Raw genomic sequence first — 17,692 nt, 5'->3', positions numbered from 1 at the left:
GGATGGAGATCCCTGCAGGCACCGTGAGTGCTGGGGGCTCAGGGCAGGAGGTGGACAGGCTCAGGCACCCCACGGTTCATGCTGGAGCTGTGCCCACTGTGGGGAGGTGGTGGAGAGTGCCTGGGTGAGTCAGGAAGCTCCTAGAAAAGGCAGAGGAGGTGTTTGAGGAGGGGTTTGGGAGGAGCAAGGTGGGGGGGGTTGCTTCTTGCCGTCATCCCTGCCTGCATCGCCATCCCTGCCTGTGTGCCCTGCTGGTGTCACTGGGACTGGCCCCAGTGCCAGGAGCTTGGTGGCAGCTCTACCCCATAGCTGCCCTCTTCCAGATCCTCTGGTGACAGGGCAGGGTCCTGTCTGCACAATCCCAGGCAGATTTCAGCCCCTGGCTCAGCTCCATCCCATACACCCCACACCCAACCAGCACACCAGCGAGAGCACCCACGCCAGTTGGATACCTGGGGTGATACAGTGAGTCCATCCTCACACTGCACCATGAGAGCCCTTCCTGGCCTTGGGGGGAGAGGAAGTCTGCCAGTCCCTCTGGGAGGGGTAGGAAGGGGGTGAGCAGCTTGGGGAAGAGGGGCTTTGGGAAGACTTGGGGGGAAGACATTGGGTTGGGGTGTTGTGGGTTGGGTCGGGTTGTGTGGCCCTGCATTGATTGCATCAAGTTGCGCCATGAAGCATAACATTGCATTGTGTTGGGTTGGGTCGTGGTGTGCCGTGTTGCATTGCGTTGTGTCAAATTGTGGTGTGGTGCATGATGTGTGAGCAAAGTGAACTCCAGTCTGTGGGGAGCTTTGGACCCCATGGACATCTCAGCATTTCCATCACCACCACTAACCCTCTCTGCTGGCTGGTGCCCAATGGGCAGGGGTGTCTGGCAGGGGTGCCATGTCAGGGACAAAGAAGTCTGCCCGCCCATGGTGAAAGGAGGGTGGGGGCATAGACGGATTCGGGGGGGGGCTTCAAATAGAGTCCCCAAGCCTTGGTCGGCGCAGAGTGGCATCCGGATTTGCAGGTGGGAGAGGACAGGCTGGGGACAAAGAGCCGCTCGGGAGATGGCCGGTATCTCCGCGGAGGGCCCCCCAAGCCCTTGCTGCCTCCGCAACTCGGGCAAAGTTGTGCCCCGGCACCACAGCCAGGCGGTGCCCGCGCCGGGGAGCTGCTGCCGCCGGAAAGTTTGTGGGGCCGGCAGCAGGCACAGCACAGCACGGCACGGCGCGGGGGACCGGGGGCTGACCGGGATGCTCGGGGGATGCTACCCTGAATGCTGCCAAGGATGCTCGGGGGATGCTCGGGGTGCCTGGGGGATGCTGCCCAGGATTCACGGGGGCTGCTGTCTGGGATGCTCGGAGGATGCTACCAGGGATGCTCGGGAGGTGCTTGCCGGGATGCTCGGGAGATGCTCGGAAGGTGCTCGCCGGGATGATGCCTGTGGTGCTAGGGGGATGCTAGAGGGTTGCTCGGGGGATGCTTGGGAAGTGCTCCGCGGGGTGATGCCCGGGATATTCGGGGGATGCTCGCGAGGTGCTTGCCAGCAGGCTCGGCGAGTGCTCCCCGGGCTGCCCGAGGGGTGCTCACCGAGGTGCTCGGGGGATGCTCAGGAGATGTTCCCCGGGATGCTGCCCGCGATGTCCGCGGGTGCTCGGGGGTCGCTCACTGCTTGCTCACCGAGCCACTTGGGGGATGCTCCCGGGATGCTCGGGGAAGCTGCCCGGGATGCTGGGGGAGTGCTCGGAGGTGCTTACCGGCTTGCTCGGGGGATGTCAGCAGGCTGCCTGGGGCTGCTGGCGGGGCGGCCCGGCGCTGCCCGCCCGGCTGCACTCCCCGCGCTCCGCTCCGCTCCGCGCCCCGCGCCGCGGCTGGCGGAGCGGCGGGGCCGGAGGGAGGCAGCGGGGCGGGGAGGGGGTGGTGTCTCCAGCCCGGCTCTCCCGCAGGCCAGGCTCCATTAACGAGATTATTATGCAAATAGAGCAGCCCTGTGCCACCCGCCAGCCTTACCTCATCCCCGCCGGCGGGGAGGCAGGGCAGTGGGGTCCCCGGGCCCCTCGCCCCAGGGGGCTGGCACAGGGCTGGCAGTGGCACTCCACCTGGCACCCCCGTCCGGGGACCCCGTTGCAACGACTCGGCAGCCCGGCACCCAGGGGGGGCTCCGGTGGGCACGGCCGGTGGCCTGTGCCAGGAGCATCCCGGCGGCTTGGCACCCTCCGCCGTGCCCGGGCACTCCGGGGGGCCCGTCACGTCCTGCCAGGGTGGGGGCAAGGGAAAAGGGGGGTGGGTGGGCAGGAGGTGGAACCTGGGAGCCCACAGGTGAGAAGGTGTGCATGGGGGTGGCACAAGGTGGCATGGGGAGGGGGCCACGCAATCACACACACATGCACACACATGCAAGAAGGTCCGGGAATATTAAACTGCATTGCAGATAAATCCCCAACATAAATATCTTGAGCTGCTCTGCCACGGGGGGGCCCAGCAAGGAGATTTGTAGCCCAGCAATTCCCACTGCCCACGGCAACCACGTACCCCAGCCCCACATGGCCATCCTGCCTGCCACGCTCTAGGGTGCCCTGCCACCCTCACCCCCCATGCCTGCACAGCTCTGGGAGCTTGGAGGGGGTCCTGGGACTTCCTGGGTGCTGGGGTGAGAGCCCCAGGCAGCACACACTGGGTGCTGTGCTACACATGGCACAGGAACCCTGTTTGGCACAGGAAACCTGTTTGGCACAGGATGGGTGGCTTTGGTGTGGGACCCACTGTCTTGTCTCTTGGGCTGGTCCCAGGCACAACCTTCAGTGCCTGTGCAGCTGAGGCTGCACTCTTCTGTGCTGGGATGCTGGGCACAGCCTGGGCAAGGTGCCTACAGCAGCACCGAGACAGGCAACATTACACGCGCAGGTAGTGGCACACATGTGCATCACGTACACCAACACGACCAGTACAGACACACACACTGTGCCTCGCACACAGAGGCTCAAACATGCGCTGCCATCCAGCTCCCATTACAGGCACATGTACCCTGGCCTGCTCATGAGTGCTCACACACGCATACCCAGGTGTTGCAGCAAAGTTTTCCTGTGGCACACACGAGGGCACAGGGGCTCTGTGAATCCCACCAGATATCCCCGGCTTGGGCACCCCAACCAGCCCAGCTCCAACGGGGTGCAAGGGCACCTGGACCCAGGCTGCTTGGTGGGTGGGCACAGGGTGCCCAACACTGCTGCTCACCGGGGAGCTGGTTGGAGGGTGCCACACACTGGCCTCCCTGTGCCTGTGCTTACCCAGCTCCAAGACCTGCTTGGCACCTTGGTGGGAGCATGATGGATGCACACGGGAGAGGAGGGGCTGGCGTTATTAACAGCCCTGGGTATTGCTCCAACAGGGCTGTAAAAATTAAAGGCATGTGGATATAAAATAATGGATAAATCTGAGCCGGCTGCAGAGCGCTGCAGCATCCCACAGGAGTTGGGATCTCGAGAAGCAAGGGTACAGCAGGAATGGGATGGGGACCTGTCTGTAGACATCAGGCAGTGCCAGCATCTGCTTCCAGATGCCAACTCCCCCAAAAATCTCCACTGAGTGCCCTGAGCAGGTGTGTGTGCAGCGCCTGCCTGTGGAGCTGGCACTGTGAGGCAAGCGGCTGCTCCTGAAGCTAGGATGGAAGGCAAAGAGGTTGCACCTTTGCAGACAGGACTGGGGGCACAGGGCACTTGTTCCAGGATGCCCAACAAGCACTGCCCAGCACCCTCAGCAGGCAAGATCTGTGCCACGGTGCCAATACATCCAGGCATCACAGGGCTCGTGTGACCCCACGGTCCTGCCCACCCTGCAACCCATGGCTCTGACCCCAGGCAGGGCCCAGTGTAGAACCCACCTCGCCAGCCCCACTCAGCCCTGCCAGCCCCGCAGGCAACCCCACCAGCATCCTCATTTTCCCCGAGATTAGCCGCGGCGCGGGAGCCTCCGCGCACCGCCAGCAGGTGACAAATAAGATTTTTCCACTCTCCCGAGCACCCGGCATGGGTCTGTCATTGAAAATGCAAAGCAGCGCAGTGCCAACCTCCGCCGCCCACCTTCACCTCCACCTCCACCAGCCCCTCGATGTCGAGCACCCATCCAGCTGAACTCCCCAGCACCTCCACTTGACCCCCCCACTACACCCGCTGCTACCCCTTGGCAGTGCTGGGGTGCTGGGTACGGTGGCCTCACGCCCATGGGTCAGGTTCCCAGGAGGTTTCATAGAGGGGTGTTTTGCTGGTTTGGGGGTGTCAACCTGGGCAGAGATCATGGCCTTGCAGTGCCCTTTGGATGCACCCATATGCCTGGCAGTGTGGGTAAGAGAGCAGGGTATAGGGGTACATGGGGGTCCCCACCATGTTAGGTGCATGCACCCCATCAGAGCCTGCTTGACTCCAGGAAGGATGCCAGGCTCTGGGCTGGGCACAGAGCAGGCTCACCCCCGTGGTAGGGGATGAGGGATTGTCCCTTGTAGGAAACATCTGGCCCAAGACATGGCCATTGGGGTGGCACTGCCCCACAAACCCCACCCCAAAGGACTCCCATCCTGAGCACCCAAGGTGGGGAAGAAGGAGAGCACTCCACCCCACAGCTGGACACATCCACCCAGAACCTACAACCTTCACCCATCTACCCAACCCTCCCAAACCCCTCAGTCCCCCCAAAGCCCTCAGTCCTCACTCAGCTCCAACCCTGACATCCCATTACCCACCCTGTCCCCAGCCCGGAACCAGGCGCCTCCCCAGCAGCCCCCAGCCTCGCTCCCCCCTGCCGCCGCTGCGTCTCCCCTCCGCTATTGTCAGAGGGTTGCCTCTGCCTCTGTCTGCGAAATTAATTCGAAGGTGGAGAGGGAGAATTATGTAAAGTGTGGTTATTCTGGAGCGGCGGGGGAAGCGCGGCTGATGGCAAAGTGCCTTTTTGTGTGTTTAATATGCATTTTTTTCCAGCGGTGCATTTTCAGGCGGGTAATTTGCTGTCTTTTCAGACCTCGATCAGTATCATTTCTCCGGCAATGACAGCTTTTATTTGCACTGAAATGAATGCTGCGAAATTTCCAAGAAATAGCCGAGGCCCCGTTGGCTGCCCACCCCCACGGGGCTGGGGCATGGGCACTCACCAGCGCCTGCCCTCCGCAGCCCCCCGGCCAGCCCCTGCCCCCTGCAGTCCCACTTGGTGGCAGTGCCTTGGGGTGCTGGGCACATGTGCGTGCCAATTTGCACAGCCTGTGTTCACAGGTGTGTGCGCTCCCCTGGCTCCCCCCACCCTCCAGCCCTGTGTGTGGATCAGAGCATCATGCCTAGAGCTGGATATATATACACCCTAATGCATGCACACATATAGACACTCCTTGTGGTGCACATGCACACACCCCCTTTTGTACACATATAGCCTTAAGCATGGCACGTGCTCCCTTAACAGGTACACACATGTGTGCCCCACGCACACATGCCCCTCCTTGTGTGCTGGCAGGAACCCACCCACCATCTTGTATCCCCCCCAGACCTCAGCACAGCATCACTGAGCCAGGGCACCCAGCTACCAAGAGGGCTAGGAGGTCCCACACACACTCCTCCCTCTTATCCCCAGCACAACCTAGTCCTTGGGGAAACTGAGGCACAGAGGGGGCAGGCAGAGATGGGTATTCTCCCCACAGCCCATCAGCTCCCCAGGCACTCACAGCAATGGGTGGGAGCCTGGAGTAGACGCAGGGTGTGTGTGTGTGTCTGTTTGTCTGCGTGTCAGGAGGAAGAAACGTTGTTTGTGTAGGTGTGCGCTGCGTGGGTGTTGTGCGCTGGAGCTGCTGTGCCAGAGCTGTTGTGCTGGTGTGTGATGCTGCCTTTGCTGTGGCGAGCACATCTGGGTGTGCATGCATGCACCTGTGTCAGCCCCTGCCCAAGCCCCAGTATGCGTGACAGTGTGTCTGCAGAGGTGGCATGAGCACATATGTCCATGCAATGCCCTGTGTGCTCCCCGTGCATGTCCAGCCACAGATGGCTCAGGGGTGATGAATGGTGCTGGGGGGTGCTCATGCATGTGCAATGCTGCACCCCACTACTATATTGTGGGGGCTGTATAATCTGGGTCTCAGGTCCCACACACCCCCAGCAACAGGTTCCCAGTTGCAGTGGAGCTGGTGCCTGGCACGGCCAAGGTTAACTCTGCTAGAGCCTGCCGGCACAGTGCGGTGAAGCTTTAATTTAATGAAGTGTGAGGCTTTTTATGGGCTTTTAATTACGTGGTGATAATTAACATTACAGGCCATCGGGTCCCGCTGGTGCCCAGCTGCCCTGTGCCAGCTCCCCCCTGTTTGTAAATAAACCCTGTGGGCTGTGCGGTGCCCACCCCGGGGCACCCACCTCCTGCTGGGGGGAGCAAAGCCAGCCCTAGCCCCCGGCCACCCACTGAGGTGGGAATTTGGGCACAAATCTGAGCACAGCCTACTGCAAAACACAGGGAGCAAGCCTCCTACCACCACCCAGCAGCACCCAGCCGCCTGCATTTTTCTAGCCCTCCAACCGAGCAGAGTTGCCAGGTGGCAGTGCCAGGCTTGGCAAGAGCTGGCACAGGCAGCAGTACCACACTTGTCCCCAGCACTGGAGCCCAGCCTGGCCTGGAGAAGCCCCCTCTGTGCTGGGGCTAATAGGAAACGATCCATCAGGCAGCACACGGGCGCACTGCCTGCCTGCCAGGCACCCGATGGATTTATCGCCCAGTACCCAGGCAATTTCCTGCCCTCCTCTAATCAATAAGAGGGGGGGGCAGGCAGCAAGGGCAGCTTCCCTTGTGCAGGTCATGATGGGTGTGGGGAAATGGCAATGGCCCAAGAAACAGGTCACAGAACACCACCAAGGGATGCAGGGGTTGGACCAGGCTCCCCCCTGGCCAATCTTTTTCCCCCTCCTTCCCAGAACCAGGAGTTCAGACCCCTTGACGGGGGCCCTACAGATTGAAGCATCTGGGTCCCTCCCACCCAGCAGCAGAGGGGGTGCTGAGCAAGATCGGGGGTGCCATACCTCACACCCATTAGGGCCAGCACCCAGCTGCTCCCCGCCTTCCCAGCCTCACACAGGGAACTCAGGCATCTGGGCTCCCCTCCCCCACCCCTTTCCATTTAATTTTTCCTAATGAAAGGCAGGGAGGATGGCGAGGAGCCGGGGCACCAAGGTCGAGGCTGCCTTTAATCAATCCCCACTGCTGGCTGGGTGCCCGGAGGAGCTGGCGGAGGAGAGGCTGGGGGTTGCAGGAGTACGGAAGCATGGGGAGGGAGGTGCACGATATGAGCAAGGGGCTCCCAGCACACTGGGGCACTCAGTGCTTGGCACTCCCTGGGACCCCACTATCGTTCTCCACCACCCCAAAGAAAAGGCACCATGAATGCACCGCGCTGCCGGGCCAGCACAAGGGCTGTGCCTGGATCCTGCCAGGGCAGCTTTCATCCTCTGCAGGAGATACCCCCTCAAAAAAAAACCCACCCCCAGCGTGAGGCACTGAACCCCCTGCCCACTGTGGTGGGGGTACGGGGGCTGGGGACAGCCCTCAGGCTGCTAAAGGCACTGGGCAAAGGAGGGTGCGGGGAGCTGTGGGGGGACCCAGCAGGTGACCTAGAGCTGGGTGCTGGTGACGGCACTCACCCCGTGCACCAGCACAGTAGGGCCCAGCCCGCGGGTGAGCAGCTCCAGCTGGTGAAGGTAGAGTGGGTAGAGGCTGGTGTCAGCCGGCGGCCGTGGCAGGTAGAGGAAGCGCATGACCGGCGCGGGGCTCTGCTCCAGGACGAGTTTGTTGGCAGCACACACATACTCATCTGACACTTGGGTGGCGTTGGCTGGGAAGTTCATGGTCTCTTCCTCCTCCTCTGTCGCCCCGGCAGGCCCCCCCGGCGGTCCCCGGCAGGTTTGCCAGTGCAGGCGGGTGACGGTGTCCCAGGGCACCAGCTGGATCTGCGCCTGGATACGCAAGTCCTTGAGGAGCTGGCGCAGCTTCTCCTCCTGGGCATGGGGCATGGTGCCTGCCTCCACGCAGAGGAAGAGGCGCAGGCGGGCGCGTCGCCAGGCCCGTGCCATGTTGAGGACACAGGCCATCTGCAGCAGGAACAGGCTGCAGGTGTCGGCATAGCGGGCACTGTCGGGCCGCAGCAGGTTGACAGGCCACACGTGGATGGCAGGCGGGGGACTGGCGGCCCGCCGCAGCTCCCAGGCCTTGTCCAGGCTCTCCAGCTGCCGGGCCAGCAGGACGTTGCGAAGCATCTTCAGGGCATCAGCCACAATGCCCACGTACTCGCGGGCCGACAGCAGCTTGGGGGCGGCAGGTGTCCGCAGCGGGGGGAAGCTCAGGGGGATCTCCTCACGGGCACTGGTGAAGGCGGGGTGCTGGGTTAGACCATCCTGCGGTGCTGCATCATCATAAAAGCCCAGCACCAGGGTGTTGGGGCGCATCCCACCTGCCGAAGAGACCACATCGTCCTGGCTGAGCAGAGGTGGAGCCCTTCTGGCACCACAGGTACCAAGGAACTGCAGCTTGGCTTTAACATTGCTCACCCTGGTGGTTCCAGACCCCGCAGCATCATATGCACAGATGCCTCCAAGCTCCAACTTGACTTTGACACTGCCCTCACTGGGTGCTTCCAACCCCCTTGGCATTGCCCATCCACGTGTCTTCAAGCCCCTCAACATTGCCAACACAGATGCCTCCAAGATCCAACTTCACCTCAGCATTGCTCACCCCTGATGCCTTCAAGTCCCAACTTGGATTTGGCATTCCCTGCCCAAGTGCCTCCAAACCCCTCGGCACTCCTCACCCTGCAGGGGCAGCAGGGTGGACCCTCACCTGTAGCTAGCCCAGGTGCCACTCACCGAGGCCAGAGGTGAAGAGGAGCTGCCGGACACCATGCCGCACAGAGGGTGCAAGAGTGAGGCTGACAAAGGCCTTGACATTCAGCTTGTCCACCAAGCTCAGCCATGAGTCCTGCTGGGGCTGCAGTGGGTCTGAAGGCAGCATGTCTGGGTGGGGAGCAAGAATAGCATCAGGGGTCAGGTAACCCTCAGGGGCCAGGTACTCCCCCTGCAAAACCAGTGGCAACCTCTGTGCCCACCCCAGCACACACAAGACGGGGAGGGTGGAAGCAGGTGCTTCCAGCCAGAGAGATGAAATTATACATAAATATATAGAAAATACCCAGGCAGCCCCATCCCCCCTCCCCAATTTCAGGCCATTAATCACCATGGCAACAGCGGCAGGAAGGGGAGCAGAGCCCATGCATCAGCTGGGGCAGGGATGGGGACAGCCATGGTGTGTGCCAGGGAGCACGTGTGCAAAACACACACCAGGGTGCAAACATGCCTGAAGCATGTGGACACACAGTGATGGGCATGAGGTGAGGATGGACACAGGCACATGCATGCTCAAGGCTGTGCCATGTGTACCCACATGCGTGCAGGCGTTGACCTGTGCCACGGGACCATGCTGCATAGGGACCCAGAGGAGCCTGGGTGTGATGTGCCACACGTGCACGCCAGCACTGACACATGCAGGAACCCCATGTAGGGATGGATACTTGAGCACAAACATGTGCAAGCTTGTGGCACACATTTGCAAGCACACATGCACAGGAGGCATGGGACAGACTCGATCTACCTACATCCCTCATGCCCAAGGCGCAACACCTTTGCCCAAAATGGTGACATTCCCCTTGCTATGCCCACCCTGCCCAGCCAGGAGCTGGACAGTGGCATCATCCCAAGGACTCTAAGAGACCCCTGAGCACCACAGCAAGGGACAGAGGCCACCAGCGCCAGGGACAACGCAAACCCTCACCCAAGTCCTGCAGCTCGACATGGCCCAGGACATAAAGGCCGCTCTTCTTGAGGTCATTGACAAAGTCAATGAGCCGAGCGCTGCCACGCGGGTTCTGCACCATCAGCAGCATCTGTGGGCGCCAGAACTTGACATGGTCCTTCCGCACATCCAGCATCAGCAGGTACTTCCGCACCTGGAGGAAGGAAGGGAGGGCAGCAGGTAAGGAAACCTCCTTCTTTCAATGAACCACCCCATGAGGATGCCAGCACCAAGGACAGACTGCCCAGGACAGAGCTGCCACGGGGACACCAGCTTGTGGACACCAGCTCTCCACCCCATGAGGATCCCAGTGCGGAAGAACTGGAGTTGAGGAGGACAAAGCTCACCTGGTGGAAGATGAGGGCCTGGCTGATGTAGCCCCATGTGCTGCTGGGCGAGAGGTAGTGGAGAGCGAGGAGAAGCAGGAGGAGAAAGCCCAGGCTTGCTGAGGCCGACACAGGGCTGATGAGGAACATCATGACACAGCAGCCCGCAATGCCCAGCAGGCACGTGTGCCAGGTGAAGTACCGGAAGGTGGGCCTGGAGCAGGGAGAAGGGGACACCTGCTATCATATGGTTCCCATGCTGGCTGCAGGACAGGCACAGCATGGGGGGCTACGCCAAGGTGCCATGCCAGCCACCCCAGTGAACCCCTCTGTGCCAGCCCAGCGCATGTCAGGCACCCCAGATGCCTGCAGAAGAGGGCACAGAGGGAAATAGTACCTCCCAGGCACCGGGCAGCCCCTTGCTGCTAGCCCATGGCAAAACAGGGCTAATGATGGTTACAGGGCTGGTGCTGCCCTGGCACACCCAGGGGACCAAGTAGTGTTGGGCAGTGCATGGCAGCACCGGCGGCTGCGGTGCCTGCTCAGCCTGGCGCAGTGAGGCGGGGGCGGGGAAGCAAGAAGCTGTTATTTTCTCTAATTGTTGTTTTTCCTGAAAGGTAATTAAAATCCTTTTCCGCTGAGCTTGATGGAGACCTCGGGGCAGGGGGGGCACCAGATGTGGGGTGGGTGATGGGACTGTTCCCACCCACGCCACAAGCCTCCTTTCAGGCACTGATCCTGCCCCATTCATGCCCAGCCATGGGAGCAGCTGTGGGAGGCAAGTCCCGGCCTGGCACAGACATCAGCCCTCCCTTGGAAATGGGTCACTCTGGGGGAGCCCAGGCGGTGCCACCCAGCTGTGCTTGGGCACTGCCTCTGTCACACCTGCAGGCCTCCCCATGCTTTGGAGTCACAACACCCTGCACTGACGGCAGCAGGCATCATGCAGGAGGGAGATGAGGCTCCCCCCAGCCACCCTGCCATGCCCTCCTCCCACCCCAGATTTGGGCAGCCCTGCCAAGCCAGCCCTGCACCAGAGTACCCAGCACCCCGCACTCCAGGCTGGGGCTGCCTGCCACACACAGTCCTCCTTCCTGGAAGATATTTTCTCCTCCCCCCACCCAGGATCCCCCTCCCTCCTCCCTCCCTCTTCTCCCTTAGTTTAATTAGCGCTAATGGAAAGTGGGCTCCATCACCACTTGGCAAACTGCCCAGGGGATGCCGGGCGGGCACAGGCTATAAATTACCTCAGAAAGCCTATGGGGAGGGGGTGGGTGGTACCCAGTGGAGTTGGATTTATCTGTATCCACTCAGCAAAGCGGTGCCAGTGCATGAGGACTATGCCAAGCCAGTGCCATGCTGGGATCTGTCCCCTTCTTCCTCCCCAGGGATGGGGATGTCTCTGCCCCCTCGAATGCCCAAAAGAGGGGTACTCAGCATCTCTCCCCACACAGGGGCAGAAGGCAAAGGGATGGCAGATGAACTGCAGACAGATGGGTGGGTGGATGGGTACTTGCCCAGCATATTGGCACAGCCTCTCTCCCCTGTGCCAGTAGGTACCTGAAGTTGGGGGCCGATGCCCACTCCAGTGCCAGGCAGGCCAGGTTGACGGTGGCGTAAACCAGGAGGAAGAAGGTGGTCACGACCCCCGCGATGGTGTTGAGCTTCCCAGAGAAGAGCACCAGCTGCAGAGAGCATGGGAGGGGCAAAGGGTGAATGCATCCCCCAGGATGGCATGTACCAGGCTCCATGATGCCCAGCCCAGGTGCCAAACCACCTTCATCCAGCAAGGCTGGGAAAGGAACATCGCTGGCAAACTCACCTGCACCACCAGCCAGGAGAGGATCACTGCCATCACTGGGTTCCCATTGGCAGAGGTCTTCTTGGCCAGTGCTAGCGCCCGGCCTGCAGGCAGAGGAGGGAGGTTGGGCTGGGGCACCCCAGTGGGCACCAACAGGCTCAGCCACCAGCCAGGAGTCCTGTCCCCACCCTGGGTACTGAGGAGGGGGTAAACACCAGGGCACGCAGGTGACCCAGGTCACACGCCAATTCCCAAAGTATCACCCCCACACCAGGAAGGGGACAACCTGGTGCCAGGGCTGGTCCCCAGCAGGGACAACCTGCCAGGTGTGCTCTGGCAAATGCCAGCGCACTCCAGGCACTCACCAAAGAGATCATCTCGGGCCAGGGCATAGAGGATGCGGGATGCTCCAATGAGGTTGCTCATGGCTGCAGAGAGAGTGGCAGCGTAGATACCCACAGTGACCAGGGGCGGGAAGATACTGATGTCACGCAAGAAGCCATAGTCTTTCTGCAGGAGGATCCTGGAGAGGGATACAGACACACTGGCACCTGCTTCAGCTCAGGCCAGCATGCCCTGGCTCTAATGGCCCTGGCAAGGGGACAGGTGGCCATACCTGCTGCAGGTAGCACTCATGAGGAAAGCCAGCAGATTGTAGACGAGGTAGGTGAAGAGCACGGCAGAGATAGTGCCCCGTGGGATGGAGTAGCTTGGGCGCTTCAGGTCCCCTGTGGGCAGGAGCAAGCAGTATTAGTGCCCACTAGCACAGCACCTGCCTTGCGCTCCTCCAGCCTCAGCTCCCACTCCCACTGCCACCCAGCCCAGCACCCCCTGCCCATACCTGACATATTGGAGCCTGCCATGATGCCGGTGCAGCCGTTGAACATGACCGCAAAGACGGAACTGAAGCTCATCCTCTGCCCGGTGGTGTAGTCCACCCCATACCCACCTGCAGAACACAGGGATGCAAGCTGTGATAGGCTGTCCAGGGCAGTGTAGCCCCGCCATATACCCTCTCCTCAATGTCCCCATACACAAACTATAGGAAAACCTACCCCACGGCACCTGCTTTGTGCCCACAAGCTCCCCCCACCCTCCAGCGAGCCCCTGCTGATGTGGAGATGCCAGTGCCATAGTGGGTCCAGCAGGCAGGGGGGGAGAGCCTCTCCTCACCCCCCAGGTTGTCTTGTAGGGTGGTAAGGGAGAAACCGGTGAAATTGCCATTCTCAGTCTTAGAGCCGTTGAGGTGGGGCAGGTGGATGGGCACTCCAAGGGGCCGTGTGGCAAAGAAGCTGACGAGGACGGTACCCAGGACACCCGCAACGATGAGGAAGATGAGGAAGGTGGCCTTGGCGTAGATGGAGGCACCCACAAGGCACACAAGGAGGCACAGCGCCAGCAGCACGGTGCCATAGAGCAGCTCATACCAGTAGCTCTGGGGCAGGACATGGAAGCCTGTGCCCACTTTTTGCCCTGGGGAGAGACAAGCCAGGATCAGTGGGGCTTGGAGGGGAAATCACTGGAGTGGATAGCCATCGCTGCTGTGCCAGGCTTGACAGGCACTAACTTTGTTAGTTATCCAGACCAGAGGGACACCCACTGTTCCCTGCCACCAGACATGGGGGAACTTACCAAGTGGGATTCCAAAGCTGTCCACCAGTGCCTCCACCAGCCCCAGCACATAGAGGGCACTGCCACACACGTTGGCCAGGAAAAACATGATCCCAATGCTGCCCCCAAACTCTGGGCCCAGGGCACGGCTGATCATATCTTGCTTGAGTCAAGGGAAGATGTCAGCAGCCCAAACCACCAGTGGGTGCTCCCATTCCTCCCTCCCAGGCCAAGGGGGCCCCAGCCCCAGTGTGGCACCCCGAGGCCGCTGGGTGGTCACATAATTTTGGCCCACATCCTTTGCCCCAGCAGCACCCACAGCAAAGGATACAGTAGGCTCCTCCGGCATCCAGAGCCCCGTTGGTGGCAATGGCACACACAGATAGCACTGTCATGCCAATGATGAAGTATGCCACAGCGAACATGGCCAGGGCTTGGTACAACCCAGCATGGCCCACCACAAACCCTGCCGAGGATAGGGAGAGGCCAGTGAGCCCTTTAGCTGGGTATGGGCCACTCCCAGGACAGGGTCCCTGGGCACAGCCAGAGCTCACACCACTGAGGCACATGGGCTGCTCCCATCCTTGTGCCCACAGCTCCCTCCAGACATGCCACCTCCTTCCCTGCCAGAATGGGTATATCCCCACCCAGCTGGTGCTTTCACATCAGGACATCTCCACCCTCCCATGCCAGGATCAGGCCCAGGTGTGCCCTGGGTACGGGCAGCTCAGAGGGGCACAATCAAAAAGCAAACAAGGCAGGGGCTCTACTGCCCACCCGGCCTCAGGGCACTGCAGGGAGTGCCGGGGTCCCCATGCCCTGCTGCCACCCTCAGCAGGCAGGAGGTGCCTTGCACCCCAGCTCGGGCACCAGGAGCTGATGGGCTCTCCGTGGGGTTCGTGTTGCCTCCCTGCTTGCCTGCTGCAAAGCAGGAAGCAGGACAGTCCCGGGGCATCCCCCCCACCCAGTGCACCACCCCCCGGTGTGTGTGTGTGTCCGGGGATGGGGCATCCAGAGCCTCCCGCGGCCCTGCCGGGCGTGACGGGAGGCCAGCGCAGCCGGCGGCGCTGCGGGCAGGAAGAGATTGCCCGCGGCTGCAGGGAAATGCCCTATCTCAGCCGCAAGCCAGGCCGCAGCCATGCCCGCCGGCAGGCGACGGGGGTGCCGCGGCATGGGCACTGCAAGGAGCCCTCGAGGAGACAGGCTGGGTTTGGAGGCACACTCTGAGACCCCCAGAGGGCTGGAGGGTGCCCGAGTGCCAAAAGCGGGGCAGCCGAGGGGGAGGAGAGGGCGGGGAAGAAATAAAAGGGTGTCCCGAAAGCAGTGTGGAGGTAAGTAGGAGGAGCTGCTCGCCACGGAAATCTGGGGGATGCCTGAGGAATGGGGAAGCAGGGCTCTGTCGGGGGAACCACGGACCCCTCCACGGTGGGACAGTTCCTCTTCCCGGCAACTCCCCTCCCCCTCCTCCCCACACTTCCCTTCCGACTCCGCGGCCCCCCGGAATAATGCACTCCAGGGAGGGGGGTCCCGGCACCCGCTGCAGGGTAGGGGGCTCAGGGCCTGTGCGAGGACCCCAAGCAGGGGAGCAGAAAGGGGGTGAGTGGTGGCAGGGGAGAGCTGTGCCCACAGCCCGCAGCTCGGTGAGTCCCCTATGCAGGGGAAGGGGCTCAAGGGTCCCCCAGGCATGCAGCAAACTTCCGCCCTTGGGCTTTCTGCAGGCAGAAAGTGAAAGAGGAAAAGCCTTCCCTGTTCCCGGATGCCGCCTGCCCTGGGCCTCTGACTGCCCCCCTCTCAGGACCCCCCAAAAGGCTGCCACCTCCTCCAGTTCATGCCCAGCCTGCCCCCCTAGATCTTCCAGGTTGCCCAGTAACAGACTCATAACCCAAACTGGGAGCACACTGGGATCAAATCTGTGCCCTTTGAACAGCACAGAGCAGGGGGCAGCTGGGTGCCTGATGGGAGACACCAGGGTCTGGTCCTGCCCTTCAGACACCATGTGGGATCTGGGAGAGAACTGGGGTGCTGTACTGGAGTGCTGTAGCCCAGCATTGGCAGATGCTTAGAGAGCAGTGGGGCCTCAGCACTGGGGAAGGGGGGACACAAGGGCACTGAAATCCTGTTTAGGGAAGGCACTGGGAAGGCCCAGAAGTCCTGCCCCAGAGACACTACGGCTCCAGACTAGGGTCTGGAGGCACTGAGGTCCCTAACTGGGTTCCCATCCTACAGGTACAGCACGAACCCTGGGGCCCCAGACTGGAGGGGTCAGGAGGGGACATACAGCACCGGGACCCCATCCTGGGGGAGAACTGAGAGAGCACTTGGACTCCAGGCTGGGGGGACAGGAGAGGGCACTGGGGCTCCAGACTGTGGGGGGGGCAGAAGAGGACACTGCGGCTCCAGACTGGGGGGGCAGGGGAGGGCACTGGGACTCCAGACTGGGGGGGTAGGAGAGGGCACTGGGAAGGCACTGGGGTGAACACTGGGACGTCAGACTGGGGGGGTAGGAGAGGGCACTGGGAAGGCACTGGGGTGAACACTGGGACGTCAGACTGGGAGGCTGGGAGGGAAATGGAGAGGGCAAAAAGAGGACACTGGGGCTCCAGACTGTGGGGCTCGGGATGAGCACGGAGGCTCCAGGAACAGGGAGGCCCGGGACCACCGGGGGTACCAGGCAGGGCTGGTGAGTCCGGGGGGCCCTCGGGCCGCGGTCGGGAGGGGTCCGGCGGGCGGCGGCACTCACCGAGGCGCAGGAAGAGGACGACGCTGAACATGGAGAGGAGCGTGGGTACCACAACGCCCAGGAAGGTGGGCAGCTTGCGGGGGGCGGCGGCGGTGGCGGCGGCCCGGCCGCGCTCCCGGCCCCTCTCCTCCTCGCCCGAGCCGCCGCACAGGCGGTACGTGAGCAGCGCGCTCCGCTCCGAGCTCGCCATGGTCTGCCACGGCCCCAGGCCCCTCCGGCCCCGAAACGCGCCCGATCCCGGCCCCGGCCGCGGCCCCCGCCGGCCCCGCCCGCCCACCGTGCCCCGCCCGAAGCCCCGCCCCTCCCAGCTGACCACGCCCATGGCCCTGCGGATAGGCCCCGCCCGAGGACGCGCCCAAACATCTAGGCCCCGCCCCTTGTTGGCCCCGCCCACAGCCTCCCATTCCTATCGCGGCCCCTGGCCCCAGAGGTACCCCCATAGTGGTGTCCCACCCCAACACCCCCTCACGATCCCCACCGCTACTCCACATCCCGAACACCCCCAACCCCCGCCCTCCCGTGGTCTTCCCACTCCCGGTATCCGGCATTGACACACCTCACCCCTCCCAGCACCCCAAAACCGGCCCCCCACCCCCGCATCGTCACACGCCTCCTGCCCCCGACCCTCCAGCAGCCAGCACCCCGACAGCGACCTCGGCACTCCCAAGCTGCCCCCAGTCACCCCCAGGGACACCGGTACTGCACCCAGCTCCCAGTGCCCTTTCCCCGCGACCCCCGTCGGTGCTGGTCGGGCTCGGCTGCCCCCGTCAATTACCGGACAAGCAGGGCCCCCGGGGTCACAGTCCCTCCCTCCCCACCTCCAGGGCTGGGATCTGCCCGGGCCCCGGGGTCCCACTATCTCCGCCGGGGCTGCCGGGGCGGCCGAGCGCCACGCTAATTAGGTTAATGGTGTTGGCACCGGGACCGGGAGGAGGGGGGGGCACGGTGGGGCCGGGGGCGAACCCCACGCCGGCCTTGAGTATACGCGTGAGTGCCGGCTCGGGTCAGCCGAGCGGTTGACCCTCCACGGCGCTAGTCCGTGTCACGAGTGTGGGGATCCGTGGGGGGACACCGAGACGGAGCGCGGGAACCGCTCCCGGGGAGCGGTCGTGCTGTCTCCCGTCCCCGTTCCTGCCGTTCCCCGTGGAGCGCAGCGTGCCCCCGCGGCCGAGGTGGGAGTCCGGCGGGGCCGGAGCTTTCATCTGCGGCGAGCCTGTCGCCGTGCCAGCCGCGGGCAGCGCCGCGCCTTTGATGTGCCACTGAAGCGGCATTGTCCGCGGCACCGGGGCCGGGGGCCCGGCGGGAGCGCGGCACGGCCGAGCTGCGGGCACGGAGCCGCCCCTGCCCCTAATAGGGACGGGGGTGGTGGCA

The 17,692-nt window shown here is 62.7% G+C and overlaps 1 protein-coding gene across 2 annotated transcripts; it reads right to left on the bottom strand.

Moving 5' to 3' along the window:
* Window positions 1–16: 16 nt before the first annotated feature.
* Window positions 17–16,621, bottom strand: SLC12A9 (solute carrier family 12 member 9). Of its 2 annotated transcripts, XM_030496030.1 has the most exons (14): window positions 16,322–16,586; window positions 13,913–14,047; window positions 13,603–13,740; window positions 13,144–13,443; window positions 12,812–12,919; window positions 12,587–12,698; window positions 12,336–12,493; window positions 11,992–12,074; window positions 11,730–11,854; window positions 10,191–10,383; window positions 9,823–9,997; window positions 8,862–9,008; window positions 7,644–8,449; window positions 17–140 (listed from the first exon to the last, which is right to left on the bottom strand). In XM_030496030.1, exons 1-14 carry the CDS (start codon window positions 16,509–16,511, stop codon window positions 39–41), a joined length of 2,772 nt encoding a protein of 923 aa, XP_030351890.1. In that variant the 5' UTR covers window positions 16,512–16,586; the 3' UTR covers window positions 17–38. The 2 variants fall into 2 exon arrangements, with proteins under 2 accessions (XP_030351890.1, XP_030351891.1); XM_030496031.1 differs by lacking the exon at window positions 17–140 and having other exon boundaries at window positions 5,017–8,449; window positions 16,322–16,621.
* Window positions 16,622–17,692: the final 1,071 nt, after the last annotated feature.

This window comes from Strigops habroptila, chromosome 8 (assembly GCF_004027225.2).
Source record: "Strigops habroptila isolate Jane chromosome 8, bStrHab1.2.pri, whole genome shotgun sequence".
In the NCBI taxonomy this organism is placed as follows: domain Eukaryota; kingdom Metazoa; phylum Chordata; class Aves; order Psittaciformes; family Psittacidae; genus Strigops; species Strigops habroptila.
The sequence above is the reverse complement of the archived record's forward strand: the minus strand, read 5'-3'. Positions and strand labels throughout refer to the sequence as shown.

Excerpts from the sequence above, each read along its gene's own strand:
- SLC12A9 (XM_030496030.1), bottom strand. The coding sequence starts at position 16,511 with ATGGCGAGCTCGGAGCGGAGCGCGCTGCTCACGTACCGCCTGTGCGGC. Across the intron at positions 8,450-8,861 it reads CCTCTTCACCTCTGGCCTCG|GTGGGATGCGCCCCAACACC; the intron begins GTGAGTGGCACC and ends TCTCTTCGGCAG. Across the intron at positions 141-7,643 it reads CTACTGTGCTGGTGCACGGG|GAGCTTCCTGACTCACCCAG; the intron begins GTGAGTGCCGTC and ends TGCCTTTTCTAG.